At 60.9% G+C, this 11,444-nt stretch overlaps 1 protein-coding gene across 12 annotated transcripts; it reads right to left on the bottom strand.

Moving 5' to 3' along the window:
- Positions 1-813: 813 nt before the first annotated feature.
- Positions 814-9,562, bottom strand: GUK1 (guanylate kinase 1). 12 transcript variants are annotated; one of them, XM_032137717.2, is made up of 10 exons: positions 9,405-9,530; positions 7,939-8,142; positions 4,139-4,252; positions 3,696-3,737; positions 2,825-2,921; positions 2,213-2,351; positions 2,058-2,142; positions 1,474-1,655; positions 1,302-1,387; positions 948-1,093 (listed from the first exon to the last, which is right to left on the bottom strand). In XM_032137717.2, exons 1-9 carry the CDS (start codon positions 9,463-9,465, stop codon positions 1,319-1,321), a joined length of 993 nt encoding a protein of 330 aa, XP_031993608.1. In that variant the 5' UTR covers positions 9,466-9,530; the 3' UTR covers positions 948-1,093; positions 1,302-1,318. The 12 variants fall into 12 exon arrangements, with proteins under 12 accessions (XP_031993611.1, XP_031993619.1, XP_031993609.1 ...); XM_032137724.2 differs by lacking the exon at positions 7,939-8,142 and adding an exon at positions 5,029-5,220 and having other exon boundaries at positions 9,405-9,516; XM_032137727.2 differs by lacking the exon at positions 7,939-8,142 and adding an exon at positions 7,046-7,122 and having other exon boundaries at positions 9,405-9,496.
- Between the last annotated feature and the right edge of the window lie 1,882 nt (positions 9,563-11,444).

The following is an 11,444-nucleotide window of genomic DNA, read 5'->3' as shown; positions in this document are numbered from 1 at the left end:
AGCCCCAGCCTCCAAAGCTGGGTTCACCTGCCCTGGAGCAAGCAACCGGGGGCTGCCTGGGCCCTCCCCTCCCCTGCCCAGCCTGTATCCTGTGGCTCTGGCCTGGATCCTCCGACAGCGGAGTCTGGGCTCTGGGCGGGGACTCTGCTCCCCGCCCCCATTTCCGGCTGGGCACCCTGCCTGCCTCCCTCTCTCCCACCCATCTGTCTGCACCCCACTCCAGAGGCACCTCACCTAGGCTCAGAACAGGGCTGGGGCTGACCCTAGGGGTGGCTGGCAGCACGGCCCTGTGCTGCCTTAGACAGGCAGGCTGGGGGAGCACTGGAGAAGGAGGGAGGCAGCCCGAGCAGAGGAGGCTCCCCACACACAACACACAGCCCCTGGGTCTGCTAGGATAGGGGCATCTCCCTCAGGGAACCCCCTAGACCTCGAGGTCTAGAACCTCCAGCTGCCAGAGCTCAGGGCCTCTCCTGGAACCTCTGGCCCATGCCAGACCCACAGGGTCGGGCACCAAGAGGCAGCCCTCAGGGCCCACCCCTGCAGCCTCAGGCTGCCCCCTGCAGCCGCTTCCTGCTCCCCACTTGCCGGCCTGCCAGGTGGGTTGAGACCAGCCCTGCCACCTTCCCTGCCTGCCAGTCAAGCATCGTGCTGCCCTGGGGCAGCAGCCATGAGCCGGCAGGCAGCAGATGCCTAGGCAGAGACCACCTTGTGGCCCTCCTTGGGGCTGGTGGTTAGGGTGGGCTGCCGGAGCTCAGGGCCCGATCGGGATGGGGCCCCACAAACCTTGGAGCCACATTCCACTCATTTATGGACTTTCTAATCCAAGTTATTTTATTAGGATGTCAGCCCCGGGTCCAGAGTGAGAGATAGGGACAGGGGACAGCCCGGCGGGGCTGGGTCGGGGGTCACCCCAGGATGATCCAACTACAGGGGCAGCATCCCCTCCACTCCACATGCTGGCCAAGGGCGCAGACGTGCCGTATCGCCTGCCAAGGGGGTGGCTCAGTGCTGCTGCCCTGGTCCTGTATGGGCCCAGGGTGCCGAGAACAGAGAGCAAGCCTCAGGCGCCGGTCCTTTGAGCTTTCTTGATTTCCTGCCAGTGAGGAAGAAAGGGAGTTGGGAGGGCTGGTATCCAGGAAGGGCTGGGCTTCCTGCTCTCCCTCCACAGTGGACCTCGGTGTCTCATGCCAGTGCTTGGGTAGGACTGTCCCATCTGACCTCAGTGGCCTCATGGACAACAAAGGCCTGGCCCCCAGGCCTCCCCTTGGGCCTTGCCCAGGTAGGCACAAGGATGGGCCCACCTCAGAGAGCGCCTCCTTCAGCTCTGCGTAGGCCTGATCCAGGCTGTCGTTAATGATGACCACATCAAACAGGCCGGGCTCCTTGCCTGTGGGTGGGGCCTGAGGTCAGGGCACAGTGAGCCCATGCAGCCCCACCCCAGGTCCCACACGACCCCCAGAGCAGCCCACTGGCCTGCGGCTGTCCTTGCTGCGGCTGTGGGACAGCTTTCCAGCCCAGCCGGGCCTGTGCAGGGTAGGGAAGGGCCGCCCCCGGGCCTCGGTCCTCAGGCACCACTCCTGCTCTCTCTGGAGCCCCAGACCTCGGGTCTGGACACCAGCACCCATCAGGACTCTGGTTAGGGGCTGCACTATCCTCTACACAGACAGCAGAACGTTAAATGCCCTCTTCTTGTGGGCTGCAGTCAGACCCAGAGGGGAGGCAACAGCTGTAAGAGGATGCACATGACACCCCCGGGGCTAGAAGATTGGGAACATCTCATGGAGCCCTGGGCGATGGGGGGTCTGGAGGCCCTCACGGAGACTCTGGGTAACAGAGGGAAATCTGTGGACCCTTAATGAGACCCTTGGTGACTGGGGGTGGGTTCTGAGGACCCTCACGGGGACTGTAGGTGTTGGGAGGTAGTTGAGAGGTCTGAGGACCCTCACAGGGACTTCAGGTGTCAGGAGGTCTGGGGACCCACAGGGTCCCTGGTGCCACAGGCCTCAGAACCCCGACTCCCCTCCTGGCATGCCCTGGTGGTCCCACGGCACACTCACTGCTCTCCATGTCGGCCTGGGCAGCAGCCAGCCGCTTCGCCAGGCTCTCCTCCGTTTCAGTGTTGCGCTGCCGCAGCCGCTGCTCCTAAAAAGGGGGTGGCAGTCAGATCCTGGCATGCCCTGGCCCCCAGCCCCCAACCCTGCCCAGCACACACCAGCACGTGCAGTGAAGGTGGCTGCACAGAGATGTAGATGGGCCGCAGATCGGTGGCCTTGATGTTCCGCACACCCTGCAGGTCCACGTCCAGCATGCAGATGCGGTTCATGGCCTGCACGGCCTGCACCGCCGCCTTGCTGGGGAGAGGTACCAGGTCAGCAGGGGTGCCAGGGCTCTCTAAGGCCTGCAGGAGCTTCAGGGACACCCAGGCCCTCCCGGGCCCAGCATTCTCCTCCCACAGCTGAGCCTAGGCCTGGCCTGGACCCGGACCCAGCACCCCACAGCACCTCAAACCTGCTCCTCCCACGCCCTGCCCCGCCTACAGGGAACAGAGGCCACCCACTCCCCAAGGTGCCTGTAGTGAGCACGAGGTGTCCTGTGCACCCTTCACCCTGCCAGGACAATGCACAGTGGCAGGACCGGGCCCAGCAGCCTCATGAAAAGAGCCACTATGGGCCACAGACCTGGGAGCCTGGCCCTGGGCCACAACCTGGCCACATTCATAACCATAGGGTGGGTGGTGTGGATGGCGGGCAGGCAGCAGGCACTACCTGGATCCCTGTTGCCAACAGCAACCCTGGGAGCCCACCCGCACCCACGCATGGCCCACCTCGTGCCATACAGGTTCCCCGAGAACTCAGCATGCTCGATGAAGTTGCCGGCTGCTATGTCACGCTGCATCACCTCCCTGGTTACAAAGTAGTAATCTGGGGAAGAGGAGAGGCCGTCCAGAGGGCAGAATGGACCTTCACCAGGGCGTCCAGGGCCAGCCGCCCCCAACCCAGGCATGCCTGCAGGCCCTTCCCACGCCCACGACTGCTTCAGTCAGATCCTTGCCGAGCAGGAGACGTCTGAGGACCCCTGAAGTGCTGCCAAGTGCCTGAGCCAGACACCATTTCTCACACTGTCCTCACTGATGGAGATACAAGACTGCTGGGTTCCAGTGGGGAGTTGGGAGTTGGTGGTGATGGGGTGGGGACTGGAGACCAACAGGTTCTGGGGGAAGGTGGTGGGGGAACTGGAGACCATCAGGTTACAGAGGGGACGATGTGGTGGGGTGACTGGAGACCACTGGGTTGCACAGCAAGGGGCAGGGGTGCTGTTGGGAAGGGGGTCCCTTGTCTTGAATCAGGCAGGCAGAGTAGCCCTTTTTACCAGGACCCCAGAAGACAGCTCAAAAGTGCTGACAAGTGCCGAGTCCAGGACAGGGCTGGGGACAGCAGCACTGTGGCCGCCTCCAGGGTGGGAGGAAGACAGCCCCAGGCCTTGGCCGGCCTCTCACACTGTACCCAAGGAAGGTGACACCACGCTGTGGCGCTGACACCCTGGTTGAGCTCACCGGCCCTTGGAGGCAAGGACCCATCTCACAGATGAGGGATCAATGGGGGCAGGAGACGGGCAGCACAGCCAACACAGCTGCAGAGCCCAGCAGCCCCGCCCACACTGGGGGTGCTCCAGCCATAGGGCCCCACCCCACTCACCTTTGCCGTTCTCCTCGCCAGGCCTCGGGTTCCTCGTGGTATCTAGCAGAGAGACCTGTCACCTATCAGGGGCTGCTCGGAGCCCACTGCCCCACCCAGCGTTTCCCTTGCAGTCCCGACAGCACTTGAGCCCCAGGATGCAGGCAGCCAGTGGAGCACGCGGCTGGGAAGGCACAGGAGCCTACAAGGCGAGGGTTCTCCCAGAAAGAGACACTGTGGCCCAGTTATCAGTACTCAACAGACCCAGGGAAGGGAGACACAGGCACGCAGGACAGCAGGAGTGCAATAATCTCAGGTTCTGTGTGGGGGGGAGTGTGCAAGAGTTCGGACAGTCTGCAGGGTGGGTGTGCCTGTTGGGTTCGGGCTCCTGGCCTGCTCAGAGTGCTGGGACTACTCAGCAGCCTTGAGGTCTATGCACCCCTCCACAAGAGCCCTGGACTCACGGGACACGCTGAAGCCAAAGATGCCGCTGTGCTCCTGGAGCAGCCTCTTCAGCAGGGTGCTCTTCCCAGCTCCTGAAGGCCCGCTCAGCACCACAGGCCTGGGGCCCGACATGCCTGGGGGTAAGAGGAGAGGCTGTGGATAGCAGTGCGGCCTCTGGTCCCCATCTGCTGAGCTGCCTCTGCCTTCGTGAATTCATGGCAGGAAAGGGCTGACCCAGGAATGGAGACATTGGCCTGAGAGTCTCCTGAGAGCCTGGGTGTTCCTTCCCCCTGAGCTCTGTCACGTTGGAAGGCCCGGCATGCACAGGGCGGCCCTCAGACCAGGCTCTGGGCACACGGGAGACGAATGGAAGGCCGCTTTACTGGGTTCTCAGCAGGGGAGCCCCCCCCAGTGAAATCCACCACCACTGAAACCCACTGATCCTGTCAGCCTCCCCAGGGGTCCCTGGCAGGCAATGCTGTCTACTCTGATCACACCCTACCTGGGAGCTGCTGTCCCCACCTGGTGGAGTCACCTCCAAGCCCTCTGGGAGCCTGCCCTGAGACCCCCTACCCCACCCAGGAGCCCAGCCGTTCGCTCCCATGCATGGTGCTGAGTGCTGGGCTGCTAGGTCTGGAATGGAAGTGTCCCTGTCCCCGCCTGTCCTCTGGTACCTTGCCCTGCAGATATGGTCTTGTCAAGATCTGCTGAATCTACGCCCATTCCAGGAACTTCTCATCGGACTTGGGATTCCTATCTGTGATGCTGGTAATGCCTGAGGGGGTTGGAGGCCTCCCTCCCAGCCCTCAAGGGAAAGGCAAACAGGATCCTAGCTTGGACACTTGTGGCAGGTGACAGCCCGGGAGCTGGCCTTTGCCTGGTGGGAATCCTCCCCAGGAACAGGGCCTACCTGTTTGCTGGGGTGCAGCCTCTGTAGCCAGCCTGGGGTGGGTCTGTCTGCTGGACTGAGAGCTGGGGGTGTTGAGTCCCTAATCCCCACCACGCCTGCTTCGGGCCCCGCCCTTCTAAGCCAGGAATAAATCCCGAGGGGGCCTGGCCCTCAGCCCTTGCAGGGAAGCAGCCCCGTCCACCTGCTCTGCGGCTGTGCAGGAAAGAAAGGACAGCTCCAGCTCTTGCCCCAAGAGCTGAACCTGCCCTGCCCTCCCAGTCCACGTGAGCTGCACACACAGGGCCAGGGCAGCGTCTTCGAGCTGGGATGGGAAGCAGAGCTGAGGAGTGGGGCCGTGCACTGCAGCTGTGTTCAGCAGCTGGGCTAGAGGGAAGTGGACGGACCCCTGGCCACGCGTACACCTCGGACACAACTCAGGCGAGGCGTGGATGGCCTCCTCCTGTTTAGGGCACAGCCGCCTGTGGGCAGACGAGCAGACGGTGGGAAGGACCTAAGTATGCCCTCCTAATCCCCAATTTAGGCCACCGAGGTAATCTCACAAATGCACCACAGCTGCAACTCCATCATGCACAGGGACACCCACCACACACATGCCATTCCCAGGCACAAAGGTATGCAGGATGTGTGCACAAACCTACCACAAACACACACACATGCACGCACACAAATGCACGCACACCAAGCAAATGCACACACACCACATGTGTACCCACAAAGGCACACATGCACACCCATACATGTCATTGATCACAAACACACCGGACCCCCAGTTAAAAAGACTCAGGAGGAAGGGAACTGCAGGACACCCACCCAGAAGTCCACGTGCTCTCCATAAGGGATAGACTCCTCCCTCCTTACCGCCTCTTCTGGGCTTTTTGTCACAAGCACACATCGTTTTCATCTCAGCATGCCCCCCATGCCCTCCTGGCTCTCCCACCCACAGAACTTGCCCCTGCGCTTAGCTCGGGCCTCCCCACTAACCTGGCTCCTGCTGCTCACCCAGCCCTGCCGCCTCCTCTATGTGCCAGCCAACCATCAGCACGCACCGCAGTGGCCAGGGTTCTTCATCCATTCAGCTTCTCCCAGCCAGCGAGCCCTGCAACCTCCACAGCCTGGTTCCCATAATGCACTAGCTAGGAGTCCCCCAGAGTCTCCCACAATCAATGAGCCATGCCACTTGCATGAATTTCTGGAGCCCTTGCTTCTCGCCAGGGTGGAGGGGGTACAGTTCTCAGGACACATCCAGCAATTGCTACACACCTACTTGAAGCATTGAAATCACAGAAATTAAGACTTGATGATATTATGGTGAGTTTTCCAATACGAAGGAGAAAAAGTAAAGCTAGATCATGCGCTTCGAAGGACCCGATATGGGAGAGCTACTCCGATGGTCCTGTGGGCTGGACCCCATGTGAGCTTCTGTCCTGTTGCTCCACTGAGCTGGCCCTTCTTAAGGTCACTCTGCCCTGCCAACACACAACCAGCATGGCACTGGTGGGCCCGACAGGGCTGCCCCAAGGCCAGTCCTGCCCTGTTCCTCCCAGCCCCTGGCTCCAAGCTCTTCAGGTCTGAACCTAGATGCTACGTGACTACAAACCCACACGGAAGGAAACACAGTAGTGACCTCCACTGACCAGGCCTCCCGTCCTCCCTCCTGAGGGAGCGCTAAGCTAGTGAGGTGAAGCTGGGCCCACAGGCAGAAGACACCAGTTCGCCCAGCTGCTGCCAGGCAGGGGTCCGGGCTCCAGCCTCGCCAAGGGCATTGTCTGCACAGCTGTGCCTACACTCACCCAGCACAGGGCACAAGGCACACGTGGCACATCAATCGCCAAAAACTCTGGGAGTTTTTTCGTCCTCAGAAGGGGGAGAGCCATGCCTTCTGAGGATCCCACCAAACCACCACAAGACCCTGGTCTCCATCCCCTCCTCGGCCCCACACCCCATCCCTGACGCCCAGGAATTGGGGAGCTTGTGCCTCACTTCCAACTCCTGGGAATGGGGGGTGCTGGAGTCCCACCTCTGGCTCCTGGGTTGGGCGTCTCCCCCTTTCCTCGCAAGCAGCAAGCGGCAGGTGTGTCTCTTCACCACAGGGCCCTGACAACGATCAGACACCAACAGATGCAACCCAGCACAAAGCAGACAGCAGACGCTGGTGGGCCCCAACCCCACCTGCTTCCTCCACAGGTGTTGCCCCTGCACCACCCTTACCCTACCAAGCCCAGGCTTCCAAGCCTCCCCTCCTCCCTCCTGAGGGAGCGCTAAGCTACTGAGGTGAGGCTGGGCCCACAGGCAGAAGACACCAGTTCGCCCAGCTGCTGCCAGGCAAGGGTCCAGGCTCCAGCCTCGCCAAGGGCGTTGTCTGCGCAGCTGTGCCCACTCTCACCCAGCACAGGGCACGAGACACACGTGACACACCAATCGCCAAGAACTCTGGGCGGGCCAACACTCCGCTCTTCTTGGGACCCCTGAGTTCGGCTCTGCCCAAGTGTGATGGCACAATGAGCAGACTACTGAGGGCCCTGGCCAGCCAGAGAGTGGAGAGGGCAGACAGTGAGTGGATGCGGGCCTTGCAGAAGCACAGCCACACCACCGCTGGAGACCGGGCAGAGGCACAGGCTGCCTGCCTGCCTGCCTGGGGAGAGACCAGCGGCAGAGCGGTCACCAAAGCCACCTTCCATGGAGCACACCCAAGGGAGAAAACTGTGGCCCAGGCCTCATGGCTCCTGCATTCTTGGGGTGGAAACCACGGAGCCTTTGCCCTGACCAGAACACACGCGCCAAAGGTGTCTTCCTGTGGGCAGAGGGAAACATTCCAGCAAACATTCTGTGTTCTCCACTCTCACCAACCCACAGTCGCAAACTCCAATCAGCTGCCTGGCAAGAAGCCACACAACCCACAACTGTAAGGACCTGCCAGGCACGTGGTCTCCACAGGAGCTCCGAGATGGAAGGTCTCCTGGGAGCCGCCGGCGCAGATCCATGTTCCGGAATGGTCTCTGCCAGAACGCTCCCTGGACTGGGCTCCCATGCTGCCCCCGCAGCCGCTTTCCTGGAAAGGCACTTCCTGCTCTGGCGGCATAATCTCCTCCTTCTGGCTTCCAGCCATCCTAAGGACTGAACAGAGTCACCACCTTGCCCCCGGCCCACTGTTCCAGGAGATGCTAATAGAGGGCTTGACCTTCTGAGAACCGACAGAAGTCAGCCCCCGCCTGGCCTCTCGTAAGACACAAACCGCCAGACGTGGGCCTGGGCTCTGGGCTGGGCCAGCTGGATGAAGGGGAGGCTGGTGGTCCAGGTGGCTGCTCTTGGCTGCAGGGTTTCTGGGCACACATCCGGGTAGCACGCGTCCCGGCCTTCAGCAACCTCGTTTTAAATGGGACCACACCAGGAGCAGCCAGGGCGCTTTCGTTTTCACTTTCTTTCCCCTGGGGGACAGGCACATTCCTTTACCTCCTGAGGAAACCTGGCCCTTCCAGAGCCACAGACGCGTGAAGGCCCCAGCCCTTCACGATGCTGCGCGGCTATGTTTGGGTCTGTCCATCAGGGAGAAAGAAAAACTGGCCGAGTCTTGCACAGGGTCCTTGACAGCAACCCCAGGTAAAGAGCAGAGCAAGCCTGAGACAGGACGGGGCCATGAGCCCAAGGACAGCAGAGCAGGACCCAGCCCGGGGCCTCAGGACCGACCTCTTTCACGCAGAGGCGAAACCGAGGCCCACCACACGCAGGGTCAAGATCAACTCTGAGGCACCTGCTTCCCACACCAGTCCTTACGGGGGCATACTTCTAAGGCGACGCTCAAGAATGGCAGCAGGGCAGCTTCAAGAACCCCAACACGGACTCCGGCCTTGGAAGAATCCAAATCCCAAATGCCACACCCATGCGTCGGGAAGGCCTGCTGTTTCCCCAAGTCCTCGTCTCTGCGCCGTGCCGCGGGGTAGGTAGAATCCTGAGAGCCCCGGAATAGCCGGCTCCATCCGCCCAGGAACCCCGGGCTTGCAGGGTGAAGTGGGAACCGGAGCGCACACCGCGCCGGGCCAGCGGTAGGGACTCCCAGCTGCTCTCTTTGGCGGCGCGCCCAGTTGTCGGGAAGACACCGAGCGCTCCTACACGCCCGAGGAGCAGCTCGACACTGCGATAACTGCCGGCCTGCCCAGCTCCTGAGGAGCGCCCCGCCCTCCGGGACCCGGGCTCCGCTGCGTTGCCAGCCCGTCCGCCCTCCAGAGCTCCCCAGTTCTCAGGGCCCACAGTTGAACGCGGCTCAGGGCGTCCCGGCTAGGAGGAGATCGGGAGGCGGCGTGGACTGGGCGACCGCAAAGCGCAGGGGCCGCTGCCGCCTCGACCCGAGTCACCCTCGCGACTGCGCTCGTCGTACTCACCGTTCGGTGGGGCCCGGCCCAGGGCGGCCGCAGCCAGCCCGGCCAGCGGGCGCCGCAGCATCCGGGGCCACCTCTTCCGCCCACTGAACCTACGTGACAGCGCCGCACGGGCCCACCTCCGCCCGCGCGCGAGACTGACGTCATGAGGCGCCGGCCCCGCCCACGGCGTACTTGTCCTCCCCGTCTCTTAGGGAAGTACTTACCTCAGTGCCGCGCTGGCCCCGCCTCCACCTGCGCCGGCCTGTCGCGACCGCAGGGGCGTTCAGCACACCGCCCTCCCAGCCCGCCTCCTCCCGCTGCGTCACAGCGCCGCGCCGGCCCGCCTCCACACAGCGCGAACTAACATCACGACCCGCCGGCCCAGCCCACGGCGTACCTGTCCCGCCGTGTCCCTCAGAGAAGTACCTCAGTGCAGCGCGGGCCCGGCTTTCATCTGCTACGTCACAGCGCTGCCTCAGCCCGCCTCCTCCCGCTTATGTCACAGCGCCGTTTCCGTCCTCCATCTACACTGCAGGGACCTAACTAACGAACGACTCCGCCAGCCAGTTCCAAACTGGCCACTCTCCAAAGACCATTAATTGGGGAATGTGGCCGGGCGCGTGGCTCACGTCTGTGATCTCAGCTCTTTGGGAAGCCGAGGCGGGAGGATCGCTTGAGGCCAGGAATTGGAGACCAGCCTGGGGATCATAGGGAAACCCCTTCTGTACCAAAAAATTTAAAAACTTTTTTGTGCCTGTAGTCCTTGCTACTCGGGAGGCTGTCGTGGGACGGTCGCTTGAGCCTGGGAAGTCGAGGCTGCAGTGAGCGGTGTTCGTGTCACTGCACTCCAGTCCGTGTGACAGAGCGAGACCCTATTTCTTTCTTTTTTTATTTTTTGAGACGGAGTTTCGCTCTTGTCACCTAGGCAGGAGTTCAATGGCGCCATCTCCGCTCACTGCAATCTGCGCCTCCTAGGTTCAAGCGATCCTCCTGCCTCAGCCTCCCGAGTAGCTGGGATTACAGGCGCTCGCCACCACGCCCAGCTAATTTTTGTATTTTTAGTAGAGACAGGGTTTCACCATGTTGGCCAGGCTGGTCTTGAACTCCTAACCTCAGGTGATCCACCAACCTTGGCCTCCCAAAGTGCTGGAATTACAGGCGTGAGCCACCGCACCTGGCCACGGGACTCTATTTCTAAAAATTATTTTAAATTTTTAAAAAAGATTTATTGAAGGCCGGGTGCAGTGGCTCACACCTGTAATGCCAGCACTTTGGGAGTCCAAGGCAGGCAGATCACCTGAGGCCAGGAGTTCGGGACCAGCCTGGCCAACATGGTGAAACTCTGTCTGTACTAAAAATACAAGATCAGCTGGGTGTGGTGGTGCGCCCCTGTAATTCCAGCTACTGGGGAGGCTGAGGCAGGAGAATCACTTGAACCTGGGAGGTGGAGGTTGCAGTGAGCCGAGATCGAGCCACGGCACTCCAGCCTAGACAACAGAATGAGACTCCGTCTCAAACAAAAATAAAAAGTATTGAATGTGAACTGCAGGAGGGCAAGAAAATAAGTAAAACTTAAAAAAATACAACTTTTAAAAAATGTGTTGAGGCTAGGCTCATGGCTTATGCCTGCAGTCCCAGCACTTTTGGAGGCCAAGGCGGATGGATCGCTTGCCCTGGAATTGGAGACCAGCCTGGGCAACATGGCAAAGCCTCGTCTCTATTTTTTTTAAATACTAATAATAAAACTGTTTGTTGGACAAGGGATTGCAACCTGGAATACATGTGCTATGTCAGACCATAGGTGCTGCATTGGGGGAGGTGGGCAAGGAGAAGCTTTTTAGGTAAAAAAGGTGAAGTTCACTGTCAGAGGCAAAATTATGTCATATGTATTCATAGGTCTCGTTGGCTTTTATTCGTGATTCATGAATTGAGGCAGCCTTCATTCTACAAAATAGAATAAAAGCCCCTGCCTGAATTAGCCGGGCGTGGTGGCGGGCACCTGTAGTCCTAGCTACTAAGGAGGCTGAGGCAGGAGAATGGCGTGGACCCGGGAGGCGGAGC

This window comes from Hylobates moloch, unplaced genomic scaffold (assembly GCF_009828535.3).
Source record: "Hylobates moloch isolate HMO894 unplaced genomic scaffold, HMol_V3 SCAFFOLD_18, whole genome shotgun sequence".
NCBI classification, from domain to species: Eukaryota; Metazoa; Chordata; class Mammalia; order Primates; family Hylobatidae; genus Hylobates; species Hylobates moloch.
This window is presented reverse-complemented; position numbering and strand designations above follow the sequence as displayed.

What these genes read in the sequence shown, in the direction of transcription:
- GUK1 (XM_032137717.2), bottom strand. Translation starts at nt 9,465, where the DNA reads ATGCTGCGGCGCCCGCTGGCCGGGCTGGCTGCGGCCGCCCTGGGCCGG. An exon ending in CACCTTCACTGCACGTGCTG is followed by an intron (nt 2,143 to 2,212) that starts GTGTGTGCTGGG and finishes CCCCCTTTTTAG; the next exon opens with GAGCAGCGGCTGCGGCAGCG. An exon ending in CGCAGCAAGGACAGCCGCAG is followed by an intron (nt 1,388 to 1,473) that starts GCCAGTGGGCTG and finishes CCCCACCCACAG; the next exon opens with GCAAGGAGCCCGGCCTGTTT.